The sequence below is a fragment of the Festucalex cinctus genome, chromosome 5 (assembly GCF_051991245.1).
Source record: "Festucalex cinctus isolate MCC-2025b chromosome 5, RoL_Fcin_1.0, whole genome shotgun sequence".
Taxonomy (NCBI): domain Eukaryota; kingdom Metazoa; phylum Chordata; class Actinopteri; order Syngnathiformes; family Syngnathidae; genus Festucalex; species Festucalex cinctus.
In genome coordinates, this window is record NC_135415.1 from 1,434,871 (window position 1) to 1,450,000 (window position 15,130).

At 38.6% G+C, this 15,130-nt stretch overlaps 1 protein-coding gene and 1 long non-coding RNA gene across 4 annotated transcripts in view; one reads left to right on the forward strand and one right to left on the reverse strand.

Annotated features, from left to right (window-relative positions):
• Positions 1 to 430: 430 nt before the first annotated feature.
• Positions 431 to 7,738, reverse strand: LOC144018877 (uncharacterized). The gene is made up of 4 exons (XR_013283549.1): positions 7,666 to 7,738; positions 1,058 to 1,122; positions 864 to 969; positions 431 to 708 (listed from the first exon to the last, which is right to left on the reverse strand). It is a non-coding gene; the product is annotated as an uncharacterized LOC144018877 (long non-coding RNA).
• The window catches only part of LOC144018876 (ubiquitin-conjugating enzyme E2 L3), a 76,909-nt gene continuing 68,578 nt past the window's right edge, over positions 6,800 to 15,130 (forward strand). The window contains exons 1-2 of one of the 3 annotated variants that reach the window (XM_077521493.1): positions 6,800 to 6,941; positions 7,045 to 7,142. In XM_077521493.1, the coding sequence (XP_077377619.1) occupies positions 6,884 to 6,941; positions 7,045 to 7,142 (156 nt within the window). In that variant the 5' untranslated portion in view covers positions 6,800 to 6,883. The other 2 variants (XM_077521495.1, XM_077521496.1) reach the window with 2 other exon arrangements.

Here is a 15,130-nt window from a genome sequence, read left to right on the forward strand (position 1 = left end):
CAGCATCCCACGCAATTTCTTCAGAAATTGCTTAGTCTAGTTGTGCTAATGTAGTTCCTACGCTGTTCTTTGGTGACACTATATTTAATTTTTACTGTGCAGTATAACAATTTCCCCCAACATATTACAAAAAATATTGGATTATTTTGTAATTGTATTTACTGCCATAAATTTCATTTTTGGTTTTATGTCTATGCCAAGGATTGTGCTGCTGGAATATCTAAATAATACCAATACTACTTACACTTTGTACCGTCATTTGCCTTTGATGCGGGCGGTGTAGGTTCACTTTGCCACCGGGGAGACCATGTTTGTATAAGAAAAAAACAAAAAACTACCACCTACACGCTTGAGATTGACACTGTAGTCCAAGTGAATTAAGGACTCAATGAGAAAACAACATGAAAGACTTTTATTTATTTTGTACAACACTCGCAATATACCAAATATTTCTTTTCATCAACTCTTGTTTGACAAAAGATCAACAAGTCTGGAATATTGTGAAATTTGAATTTGAAGACCTCCAGAATTTCTTCTTTTTCTTGTCTTTCTTGTCTTTTTATATTGCTCAGTCGCCTCAGCCTGTTCCTCCTCCCCCATGCACAGAACTTCGGGCATGTCCACTCTGGCAGAGAAGAGTTCACGGTTGGCCTCAACCCACTCTGCTGCATTTCTGCCATCATGCAGAACACGCACGTCAACCGAGTCCTATGGAAAGGCACAATTTGGTCAATAGATGATGTAAAAAGCCTAGGCCTACCCTCCACTGCTGTGTTCACACCAGCATTAAAATAGTAATGCAGGTTTCCAACATGAAACAAAACAAAGACTCAAATGGGACTAACATCAAATTAAAATCTGACCTTATTGTCATCCACCTTCCTTTTCTTCAGCCGAAACACTGGCAATACCTCACCTCGCAGGAGGGCTTTTGAAGAGGCTGTCCAGTGAGCAAACAGCTTTCCATGGCTTAAAAATTGATTAGGCAATTTAAGAAAAACTGAATGACAATATATATTACATATACTATCAAAAATAAAAGCATTTATAGCATCACCTCCCAAGACCAAAGTTTCCCATTAGTACAATACACCACCACCGCCGCAATCGTGGCATGTCCATCTGAAAAATACAGAAAAATCAGAAACTTGGATTGTATGTATTTTGTTGATGTAATTTTGAGCTTGCATTGAGTGAATCAACTTACAATAGTGAAATCATAGGGAGCATACAAAACACAGTAATAGGCATTCTTGGAGAAAAAAAAATAGCACATTTAATTTAATGCATATTTTTATTTTTTTTTTTTTACATACATTAAATTACGCCAAGCAAATAATAGCTAGTACCATCAACATAAAGATGCCACAGTCGATCCCATATGGCTGTCCTGGAAAACCCTACAATGTCCAAAAGAAGCTGTCAGTTTTGTTGGTGGTGGTTTTTAAACAATATTTTTCAACTAGGGGAAAATGTAATGGTGCATCTGAAGAAAAAAAAAATGTGTTATGTGTTTCAATAAGAGTAGGCCTAATTATCCATCCATCCATCCATCCATTTTCTTGACCGCTTATTCCTCACAAGGGTCGCGGGGGGTACTGGCGCCTATCTCAGCTGGCTCTGGGCAGTAAGGCCTAATTAAACTTTATTTCAAATTAATTTTTTTACAACGTACATCATCACTTTTTTACAGATAAGGGGTTAAACTTAAAAGTGACCTTTATGCAATAATTACATCCTTAACCCTTTTGGTGCTGGATGCTTCCATACCGTTCCAAAGGCCCATGTAACAATACAACTTTTTGCATGTATGCAATAAGAATGCCATATTTTCTGTTATAATAAAGATAACTCAAAGTTTTAACCACTTTAAGATGCGGATGCACGTAAAGTGCACCATAAATTAAATCTATTATTATTATTATTATTATTATTATTATTATTATTATTATTATTATTATTATTATTATTATTATTATTATTATTATTAGCCTCTGACAAAAGATCACCAAGAAGATTTAGCGAGAGAGTCATGGGTTATTAGTTGCCATTAGTGCACTTAGTTGATTGTAATCGACAACCTCGCCGCCGAAAAGATTCATGATTCTATATGTGTTTACAGCAGTTATACTGACGACCAACAAAATAAACTATGCATTTATAGTTTCTGTGCATAACAAAAAAAATAAATCATCAACTCACCGTTAAACACAGAACAACTAAATGTCAGCCGTTGTTGTGGTTAGTAAATATTTCCGCATTTATGTTAGGGTATGAAATGCTCCTTGAACATATTGACGCATTGATTCTGTATTCATAAATACAAGACAATATTCAGGGATTCTACAATGAAATATGGTTTTGAACCAACCATGGTACAAACATTTTCTAAATTGATTAGGATTATGGTATTGTGCAGGCCTATATTTAAAACACAGGTACATGAAAATTTTCATAATCTACCTTTTTAGAGAAGGACTGATAGGGCACTATGTAAAAATTCTGGACATAATGTTAAAACTATGAATATGAAATGAGGAAATCTTCTTAGCCTTAAGATGATGATTATTATTATTTTCAAATTACACTTTTACCAGTACATGCCGCTCTTGGCCGTTCCATATGAAACAATATTGTCTCGTCACATTCCATTTAACATACCGTATAATGAACGTGCTGGTCACAAGCATTCCACTGCGGCGGTTTGGAGTGTTTTTTTTTTTTTTTTTGCTAACTGTGGTCATGTTAACGTAGCTGCTACAAAATAAACAAATTGTCATTGTCATACCTGCAAGTGACGCGCGAGCATCATCTCATTGTTTTTTCTTTTCCGCCGATTGAAGCATAAAGTATACCCCACCCCCTCCCCCTTTCTCTAGTAGTTTGCTCGGAGCAAAAGTGCACCCCGCAGCCCTCCCCCTTTCCCTAATAGGAACAAACTACTAGGGGAGGGGGGGCACCAACGTAGACCAGCGATACCGCTCGTCGAGTAAATAATGCTACGTTATTTTTTGTATTTATTAACATGCTTTACAAGCTTTTATTTTAAATATTAGACACTGATATTATAATTACTAATATGATTATTTTTACGGGCTTGATTTGTTTTTTGGTGCCCCCTTAGGCAGTTGGTGCCCTACGCGCAGTGCGTGGTAAGCGTATGCGGAGCGCCGTGTCTGGGTGGCTATGACATTGTAAATGCTTTAGCACTGAGCTAAGCGTCTTACAAGTACGAGAAGAGCAAATGGCTCTTGTCAAGAGATTTTAGTTTTAACTACCGGTTTAATCCTATAAGATCAACATTTTTTTACGTTCTTTGCACGGTGAGAAGTACCATAACACTCAAGGGAGAATTTTGCGTGGTCATGTGATCACAAAGGCAGGAAGCCCACATCATGGCCATCTTGCTGTGGTGAAGGGAAGCACATTGGAAAAGATGTAGGCCTATTTTTACTCGAAAAGTTGTTCAGTGTTAGCACGTCCGCCTCCCAGTTCTGAGGACTCTGGTTCGAGTCCAGGCTCCGGCCTTCCTGGGTGGAGTTTGCATGTTCTCCCCGTGCCCGCGTGGGTCTTCTCCGGGTACTCCGGTCTCCTCCCACATTCCAAAGACATGCATGGCAGGTTAATTGGGTGCTCCGAATTGTCCCTAGGTGTGCTTGTGAGTGTGGATGGTTGTTCGTCTCTGTGTGCCCTGCGATTGGCTGGCAACCAGTCCAGGGTGTCCCCTGCCTACTGCCCAAAAGCCAGCTGAGATAGGCTCCAGCACCACCCGCGACCCTTGTGAGGAATAAGCGGTCAAGAAAATGGATGGATGGATGGATGGAAGTTGTTCAGTCAATTTTCTGCATTTTAGGTCAAATGAGAGTTATGTCAAACAAGATTATCTGAGACTAAAATTATAGGTTACACATATTGGTGAATTTGTCACTGGTAAAAACATGTGAATCACGTACCTCAAAATTAGCCATGTTTTTTAAGCTAGCCTTTCACAAAATGGTGGCTATGGGGCAAATTGAGCCAAAGGCTTTGGGGTAAACTGAGCCAGTGGTTCAACTTACTGAAATTCAGATGAATCTTTGATGTATTAAATGGTATTTTACTGAAGTACAGTCCCCCTCGTTATCCTCTTTTAAAACACATCTTAAAACACATCTGTATTGTTTGGCTTTTGGCACAACATGAGACTTGTTCTTGGAGTTTTGTGGTGTGTATGAGTTTGATGTTTAGTCTACTTATTTATGTATTTATTTATCTCTTTATTCACTACTTCTTATTTATTCACTGATGTAAAAATGTATTTACTTGTAAAAAACAAAAACAAAAAAAAAAAAACCTGTATTTGCACTTCAAAATGTTTGCTTTGTTCTTGTTTACTGCAAAACTGATGTTTATGTACAGCACTTTGTATACAGCAACGGCTGTTCTTAAAGCGCTTTATAAACTAGAAAATGCCATTTCTGGAGAAATGGCGTGTGAAGGCTGGAGAGCTGAATGAATACCTGTGGAATGATTTGGAATCATGTTGAATGATGTTGAATGATATTGAATGGTGTTGAATGGAAAGTGTAGAATGTGGGAATAATCGGCTACGAAATCGGCAATTGTGAATTTTGGAACTGAAAAGCTGTAAGAGCTCATGTCGTGAGTAACTGGAACAGATTGAAGTTGGAATGAAGTAAATCGGATGAATAATGTGGAAGTAAATGGAAAGTGTAGAATGTGGGAATAATCGGCTACCCATCCATCCATCTTCTTCCGCTTATCCGGGGTCGGGTCGCGGGGGCAGCAGCTTCAGGAGGGAAACCCAGACTTCCCTCTCCCCAGCCACTTCAACCAGCTCCTCCGGCGGGATCCCAAGGCGTTCCCAGGCCAGCCGAGAGACATAGTCTCTAAGTTCTCTCTAAGGTCTCCTCCCACATTCCAAAGATATGCATGGCAGGTTAATTGGGTGCTCCGAATTGTCCCTAGGTGTGCATGTGAGTGTGGATGGTTGTTCGTCTCTGTGTGCCTTGCGATTGGTTGCAACCAGTCCAGGGTGTCCCCCGCCTACTGCCCAGAGCCAGCTGAGATAGGCGCCAGCAGCCCCCGCGACCCTTGTGAGGAATAAGCGGTCAAGAAAATGGATGGATGGATAGTTACACGTCAAAAAAGTGGGCGGAATAAGAAGAAGAAGAAATAACATGTGTGAAGGCCTCCAGCCTTCACACAATAAAGTTGAGTTGGGTTGAAGTACACTCAACTGATTTGCTGTTTTATCATATTTTAATCATTACAGAGAAGAAAAAAAGAGGTAGCATGTTGAGACCCTATAAGAGGAAAACAAGCTGGGGCTCGTCACCCTTTGAAGAGCTGGAAAAAACAGTCAATGAAGTCAAGAGTGGAAAGTCCATCAGATCAGCGGCAAATGAAAAATATTGACAGGTCAACATTGAGCAGATACATGAAAAAGAGCTGTAAAGGAAAGTGAAAATAGCTGGATATGGTGGAACGGCAGAAGCAAAAAGAGTCTTCTCAGAGGAGATCGAGAAAGAGCTTGCAGAACACATCAAGAAGCTTGCAGAGCAGTTTCATGGCCTTACCCCAAATAAATGTTGTTAATTTGCTTTAGAATTGGCTAAAAGAAATAACATTCCCACCCCTAACAACTGGACAGAGAACGGTTTAGCCGGTAAAGTACAAAAACCTTACCTTTTGAGTCGCTAGATGGTACTGAAACAGGTGTATGATTAAAAAATAATAGTAATTAAATAAACCCTAACTTTAAGTTGTGTGTAAAATAATGACATCCACGACGATTCCCTGTACAAGTTGCATTGCTCATCTGAGGACTGCTTGTGAAATTACAAATTTCTATGTTTTGATTGTGGATGGCTGGTTAATTAGTCCGACATTTAAAATTATTTATTATTATTATTATTATTATTATTATTTATTTTTATTATTATTTTTTTTTACTTTACAAAATCATCTCACGGGCCGGATTAAACCCCTCTGTGGGCCTGATCCGGCCCGCGGGCCGTATGTTTGACACCCCTGCATTAGAGTAAATATAAATGTAACTATGAACGAACATCATTTTAAGAGAATATTGGTAACTAGGAGGAAATGCCTTTTAAGAATAATTTGATGAGGTTTATATTGTTTTTAAACATGAAAAAGTCTCTTTTGCTTTTATATGATGTTTCGACGTGAGTGATTCGTTAAAAACCTCTTTTTTTGCCCAAATACTAATGCTTTACTCCTGTATTTGTATTTGTTGATTACTGTACTATTATGCCTGGTTCACACGGCAGGAGAATTGGCCCGATTTTAGCCCCGAATTTCCCCTTCCGACAATCGTGAGGACGACCTGAGACGCAAGCGATAATCTTCACAGATAATCCTGCCATGTGAATTGTCACCATACATGGCGCCTCCCGATATCGGCGCTCGGACTTGAAAGCGGGCATATCCATAATGTTGGATTATTTGGCCCAATTTCCCTCCGCGTGGATGATTGACAGTGACGTGCAGCCAATCAGAAAGCGAGCCAGCGAGGAAGCCGGTGGGAATCCAAAATCAAAACAGTCATAAGCAGTAGAAAGTCCGTGTTCGCGCTGTTACACTTTATTTTATTTTATTTTTTTATTATTTGTATTTTTTTTTTTTATACACGCACACACATTCTCCACAAATAAACGTGGTCTCCGGGTGGGACGCCAACCCGCGCCCCCAGCACCGAGCCGAGGGCAAGCGATGTCTCGCCAGTGCCCATTTACACTCCTCAACACCTTTTCTTTTTATGCCGCTTTTTCGGCTGAAAACCAGGATCGACTCATGTTGACAACTCGGAAGCCACGTTTAATCTCGAGAGGTTTTGCGAGACTTCCCATCACATTCTTGAATGAACTCGGCTCGTGTGGAGTGTGTTGATTGCGCAGTGTGGCCGCACACCACGCACGGTACGTTCAAAACTGGAACTCCCGTGATTTTTCTCTTCACGTGTGGTGTCTGTCAAAGATTGGAAATCGGCCGACAATTTTAAAATCTTGCCGTGTGAACCAGGCTTAACCCCCACAACCCGAGACCAATTTCTCTGCGCTTTGAATTCTGGGAACTCATACAGAAGTTTCAAGATGGCGGCGAGCAGGAGGCTGACCAAGGTAAATCATTCGACTTCGTTGTAGTCCCATCACCTGTATTCCGTTGGAGGTTATACTTTCCGAAAATCGTTGATACAAGCGGACACTAGTCCACAATGTAAATGATTATACATCGTTCAAATTGTGTACTTCTACCTTCATACCTAGCTGATCTTAAAGCACCCGGCAAAATAGGCCAGCAGCGGTGACTAGTTAGAAAGAATTGAACTACGAAATCTATTGATTTCATGTTTGATGGCATTGCATTGTAGATAGTTTTGTGTGCGTGAACAAGACGTTAGTGTTTGTTGACGGTCACCTGAAACGGTGAATTTCCAAGACAATGCGTCGTGTTTGCTAATCAGCTAACTTGCTCTCCTAGTATCTGAGCTGCGTTTAAGCTAGTTCGTCGGCTAATGTCGACTGAAAGAGTTTAGTGTCCACCAACAGTAATTCGGGTAAAATTCAGGTCTTACATGTGTTGGTATTGTTATTGTTGTAGTTACAATGCATTGTAAAAGCAAGTTTTAAGAATTCCGTTTACCCATTGAGCACTTGGAGCTGGATCTTGCTGTTTCGTTTTTTGTCAACCTTGTTGATGTGCGCACATATCGCCCGATTCATGCTGTGATTATGTTCAATACATGTAGTCGTAACTGAATTTAACGTAGTCCATCGAGTCTCGTTACTTTTACGGCTTTAATTTGGATCAATTGGGGATATTACCGAGATTTTCGGCCTTTTTATTTTTTTTTATTTTTACTAAGTGTAGAACAAGAATGCATATTTACTGGTTGTTTTAGCATTTTTTTTCTTTACCGTGCACACAACTCAAATATTTTGCTTTCATAAATAAGCAGAATACACACCATCAATCAACACCAGAAAACATTCTTTGAATAATGAAAAAAATGTCTTTGATTAGAAAAATAAATAGACAGGTAATGCAATCAAAGGAGAAGTATAATTTAAGCATATTTATAATCTCCCTCCCCTCGCATTTATTGATCTTCTGTTAAGTTCAATGGGGACAAATAATGCATTTGACTGTTTTTTTTTTTATACACCACCACTGAACTTAATACAGGCTAACTATTTACACAGGTTGAAAAATTCCCAACTTGACCATGAGATGGGGAAAAAAAAAACATTTACTACTGTACAGTAGGTTTGGTGAACGCAGATATTAGTACACGACAGTAAATGTGCATTAGTTGACAGCATGCCAGAGCTGGATATTGGACATGCTGTAGAACAGGGGTGTCCAAACTTTTTAATTTGAGGGCCACATACAGAAAATCAGAAGGACGCAAGGACCACATAATGTTATGAAGAGAAATTGTGTTTAGTCCTAAAAATTGTACAAATAATTTATTTGTGCATATTTAGAACAATGCTACAGTATATAAACCAATTAATTTGTAATATGGCAGTAGGATAATTATAGTTTTGGAATTTTTCATTTTAGTTAGTTTTTATTAGATTTCAGGGTGGTTCTGTTAGTTTTTATTTAGTTATTTAAAAAATGCTTAGTTTTAGTTTGTTAGTTTCAGTATTAGTTTTTTTTGTGTGCGCAATATTCAAAAAACAGCACTGAAGGTGCTTTTCTATTGGCTACTGCTAGATGACGTCACTTCTGTGTGACATACGTTCAAATGTCATTATTCCGGTTTATATCAAAATAAATCTACTAAAAATCACATTTAAAATCATCCCCAAAAGCTCATGCATTCAATTAATTACCAAAGACTAAAACAAAGGACATGTTTGCTATAATTGTGTCCAACTTCAATATATTCCACCAATTCACGCCATGAGATCTTCCAGCTTTTCAGTTCCAAAATTTACGCGTTACCGACAATTCTCGATTTCATACCCGATTATTTCCCACATTCATAGGGGTGTCCCGATACACCTTTTTCCACTTTCGATCCGATACCGATATTTCAGCCTCAACTACTGTCCGATACCGATATCAGTCCGATACCATATCAGTAGGGGTGTCCCGATGCAACGCTTTCTACTTCCGATCCAATACTGATATTTTAGTTTAGAGTACTGTAAATTAACAATATCAGTCCGATACCATATCAGCAGGAATGATACGTTTGTTTTTGTATGAAATGTTAGAAGAAACTTGATCAAGTGATGATTATTTAAATAAGGAATAATCAGCACCGTAAGTATGAGAAAATATGACCCGTTTATTCCTAAATTTGGGTGACCTAACTGCAACTATAAGTATGTCCTGCATTTTAATAAAATAAATACAAAATAAAAGACCCTGAGAAATAACCTGAATAAAGTAAACAAAAACATATACTCTTTGAAGTGCAAAATAGCAATTTACAGCAGTACATACAGAATCTTATATATATATTTATATATTTATATATATATATATATATATATATATATATATATATATATATATATACATACATATATTAGGGGTGTGAATTGCCTAGTACCTGACGATTCGATTCGGATCACGATTCACAGGTCACGATTCGATTCGATACCGATTAATCCCGATACGAATTTATAAGTCGATTGTTGCGATTTTTTTTTCATTCAAATTTAGAAAATACTAATCAGTAAGCTTGTAGAGTGTAAGATTTATATGAAAATGTATTATTTATTTATCTGAAATTTCAGTCTTATAGAGGTTGTAATCTGTTTCATGTTTGAACAGCATTAAAATAAAATATTTAGGCTTAATGTTCCGTTCATATAACATTCTTCCATGCTCAAGGTGTGAATCCTAACCCGAAGTCAGACGTTTTGTTGAATATTTTTCCATTAAAAATGGAAGTTTAAAAATCGATTCACACACACACAAAAAAAAAAAAAAGGCAATGATGATAAGACGTTTAATCGGTAAGACTACCGAATGAATTCTGAGCTCAAAAAAAAAAAAAAAAAAATCGATTTTTTTTTTAAATGAATCGTTTCGAGAATCGCGCGATGTAGTATCGCGATACATCGCCGAATCGATTTTTTTAACACCCCTAATATATATATATATATATATAATATAGTGTATGGTCACGATGGTGGGAACAGCGGGCGGGACAAAAAAAATATATAACCAACACAATATTGGCCACTCTCTCACTGCTCAATGTGTCCCAAGCTCCAATTTAAAATAAATAAAAATGAATATGTAACTCTAATAAAAGTAGAAACACAGTTGGATTTCACTATTCCTCCAACTTCCCTTTCTGCAGACCAAGCATAATGTGGAGATTCTTTTTTAAGAAGATGAGCATTTCAGCATGCCGCCCCGTCAGCTTGCTTCTATACTATGCTCCTCTATGAGAAATGAAGTTGCTCTGATGATTCGTGAAAACTCACAAATTTTGTGTTATGACATCATGAAGGCCGGCCGGAACCCTCATCTGAGCAAATATGAGGTAGGTCCATTTAACGTGGTTGGAGAAAAAAAATGAAGAAAATTCCTAAGACAAAAAATTGCCATTAGGTGGCACTATTAGTAAGATGAAATATAAGTTCATAGATGTCTTAAGGGCTGGGGACTCATCAAATGTGTGAAATTTTTTAGAAGATAGGATCATCTGGGTAAAGTTAAAGCAGCTTTTATTGTCACGAAAAATCTTCAGACTTTGCGGCACCGTAATGGCCACACCCTTTGACGAAAAGTTACAAAATTCGGTGTGGGGCATGATCAACATCTTAAGGCTTTTCTGACCAATTTTCAACTGGATCCCGTCAACGAGCTTGGCACAGTAGCTGAAAGCGTAAAGTATGACATTTATTGTTACCACTAGGTGGCGTTATATCTATAACCGAATTTTATCATATAGATGTTTTCAGGCAGTAACTATTAAGTTGCATGAGAAGTTTGAGATTTTTTGGAGCTTGTACATGGGAGTTATTAAGCATTTTCTCTTTCTGGACAAATGAAATTTTAAAGGCAATTTTTGATGCCCCGCCCCCGTCATATAGTATTTCGGAAAGTCAAGATTTTTTGCCCAGTTGTTGTCTCAGGTCTTGACATGATACATGGCAAGTTTGAAGTCAATTGGATGAAAAATGTTTGCAAAGGGGGAAAAAGTATGACCACAGTGAATGTGCCAAAATGGGCCAAAATTGGACATTCAAAAATTCATAGCTCACTTCCTGTACATTTTAGGAATTGGCCTCCACTGACTTTTTTTTTGTGCGTCTCGGGGTGCTACACGTGCCTGCCAATTTTCGCTAGGGGTGTCCCGATACACCTTTTTCCACTTTCGATCCGATACCGATATTTCAGCCTCAAGTACTGTCCGATACTGATATCAGTCCGATACCATATCAGTAGGGGTGTCCCGATGCAACGCTTTCTACTTCCGATCCAATACTGATATTTTAGCTTCGAGTACTGTAAATTAAAGGGACACTTTACTTATTGATCCATTTTTAGCAGCAAAAAGTTGCTACTTTTTCAATAATTAATTTGGTGACGTGATTATTTTTTTATGTACATTTAATAACTTTGAAACCGATGTTAAAATGAATCGAACGCCGGCATGTTTGTTACACGTGACTAAATAACCCGGATGTTTACGTCACTAGTGTGTAAACGCTACACTATGGAAGCACTATGCAACGCAGCCGTGCATCTAGCGTCAAACCCGGAAGGATTAAACCTTATCGCTTCGATCCAACACGACAAAATAACCCTACCGAAGGAAAGGCTGCCTTGGATGTGAAAGTTGTGGCGCCAGATGGTCTTTTCGGGCACAAAATAAACTTTAACGAACGAGTGAATCAGGCGGGGGGTGGTGCGGGAGCTGCACAGGAATGGACAATCCGCTAATGAATGTGTGCTGTCTGGAAATGAAAGAACTCGAGGATCGGTTCCTTGCGGACAATCTCAACTGCCAATATCCAACAGGTAAAGTGACACACAGCACGAGCAATGCAAAACGTGTGGAACTGACGAACTATTTCAGGAAAAAGAAAAAATAGTAAAATTAAATGTATCGTCGTTACAGCGCCCAACCTCCCCTAGCTGTTTTTTTTCTTTTCTTTTTTTGCGTAGCGTCCCGATGATGTAAACGAAAGGTTGCAAGAAGGTTGTGTATTAACCGTGTTTATTTATAGACAGAATGAAGTAAGGAAATGCGAGACGCCGTTACCTAGGCTGGTTATCAATGGTTTGGATCCGAACGAAATGCAAATGAAAGTGGAAGGCACCACAGGAAGAACAGCGGGACAGAACACAAATGTAGTACGTCGCACATGCCGATGATAATGACACTAATCCACATTCTATCATTTTTTTTGTTAAAATAAGATTATGAACATGGTCAGTTTGTTTAGTATAAACAACTTACGAGCTAATAAAACATAACGTCCTCATCCCCGTACTTGACGATGTTCACACTCAAATGAATTATGAAATAAAACAGTCCGTGCAGTATAATAACGAATGCCCCCCCCCCCCCCCCACCCCCCACCCCCTAAACATGCCTACCTTTCGCTTTAAATTTGCTTGGCTTCTCCGAGATCTTTCAGTGGCCGTAGGTAGACCTCGATTTGTGTCGGCTGTTGGTGAGAGTGAAGGCTCCGTGTTGCTAGCAGTTGCGGAAGTAGCCGCCAGAGATCCTCCATCGGCTTGATTATTTCCCACGTCTGGTTCTTTAAAGATACTCGGTACTGCGTTGGGCTTTAGTATTAGGCGTGTGGCGTACCCCATCTCAAATTGTAACATATTTTCTTAGTCCTCATGCCTGAAATGTTCGCTGCGCGCACGCCTGCTTGTCCTTCGGGAGGTTGACAGCACTTAGCAAACAAACCATTGTCTACTCAAGTCGTTTTTTTTTTTCTTTTTTTTTTTTCTTTTTTTTTTTAGGGGGGTCTCGCGGGTTTTTCCTTGCCGACGCCTTGCAAAATTTTGCAATACACAAAGGCATAAGTGACAGTTTGTGTCCTCCTCGTTGTTATGTCTGCGTGAACTACTGTTCGCCAAGCGAGTATACACACTTGTTACGTCACCACTCGGGGGCGTTCCAACACGGAAGTACTTCTATGTTGAAGAAAAGTTAAATAAATCAATATAAGGGTGTATTCTTCAGCTCTTATGCATTTTTCGTAGCTAAACTAACTATTTACTGCCGATCAAGCCATACATGTAAAATTAAAGGAGCCTTCCTTTAACAACATCAGTCCGATACCATATCAGCAGGAATGATATGTTTGTTTTAGAATGAAATGTTAGAAGAAACTTGATCAAGTGTTATTTAAATAAGGAATAATCAGCACCTTAAGTATGAGAAAATATAACCAACACAATATTGGCCACTCACTCACTGTCAACGTGTCCGAAGCTCCATTTTAAAATAAATAAAAATGAACATGTAACTATAATAAAAGTAGAAAAACAGTTGGTTCATTTCACTATTCCTCCAACTTCCCTTTCTGCAGACCAAGCATAATGTGGAGATTCTTTTTTAAGAAGATGAGCATTTCAGCATGCCGCATGAATCATTCATGATAAATGAAGTTGCTCTGAGCTCCAGATGTCCGTGGTGAAGCTAACAGCGTTAGCATTTGCTACATAAGCCGCTATACACCTTTGAATGTCACCATGCATCCGCGGTATAGTTTTATCTACGAAATAGTGGCGGCTCGAAATAACGTAGCGAGGCTTGAGGTGCTCAATTACATTTAAAGCCAACAGTACTAACGATTGACAGGCTGGCCATCAAGCACAATAAATTAAGCGATCTTTACGGTGATACTTACGTGAAGCCTTTTTGCCGTCCCGTGGGAGTTTTACGGTGTGAAAATGATTCCGAGAGCGTTGACTGTCTGATTATTCGCCTTGGTTCTCTTCTCAAAATCCTCATCCTCTTGTGATACTTTTTCAAATGCTTGATGAGGTTGGTTAGATTAAACTTCTCCCTTTCTTTTCCACCACGGGGAGCTTCTGCTTTTGACAAATGTTGCTGTCCACTGTCTTTTTCTTTTTTCAATGAAAATTACTCCCACACTGTTGACATTCTCTCTTCCTCAGTTAGCTAAAAGCTAATTCACATGCATGCATGCTTGTTTGTTTGATCACGTGAGCGCTACATGCTGCTGGATAGAAAATCAGGAGCGGAAGTTCGAACGGACTGTTTATATATGTGTGCAAATATCGGATATTTTTGGACATGGACAAAAAAAATCCGATAGTGTTTTTTTGGCTGATATCGGATACAGATCCGATATCAGTATCGGATCGGGACACCCCTAGTAATTTACAACCAATGTATCTTTAACATACGTTTTATAACATACGTTTTTTAACATATGTTTTATTTAATGCATTCAATTTAATGTTCAATGACAGATTCACTGTTTCAGCAAGACAACTCTCAATTACATTTCAAAAAACTTAAATGACGGCACTAAGTCTCCTATGGGTCAGTGGGGAGAGTGGCTGTGGGGCAGCTCATTGAACAGTAAACAGGAGGCGAGGGGTTGAAACCAGCCTCAGACTACTTGAATTCCAACTTTTGTCTTTTCATTTATAATTCATCTACAATTGATAATTTCTAATTTACACACAATTTATCTTTCATTGTAATTTGTTTGCCACATATTTAATGCATTCTATTTAATGTTCAATGACACATTCACTGGTTACTAGTAATTAATAATTAATTACTATGTAATTTTCACATTATTTATCTTTCTATTTCCTTCATTAGCATTCAGCTATTAGCATTTAGCTTAGCATTCAGCTATTAGCATTCAGCTTTCAGCATTCCCACGCAATTTCTCCAGAAATTGCTTAGTCTAGTTATTATTAATATTCTTACTTCTTGGATTTTATTCCTCACACTTTTTCTGTCGTGCTACTACTTCCACATTATTCACTCCATTCAAACTTTGACATATTCCAAAAATTAACGAGATGACGGCGTCCATTTTTCACAGTTCAAACATTCATAGTTTTCCCACAGTCCCCTGTTTTGTACCCCGATTTCCCCCATGCAAGCGGATGGAGAGAAAAT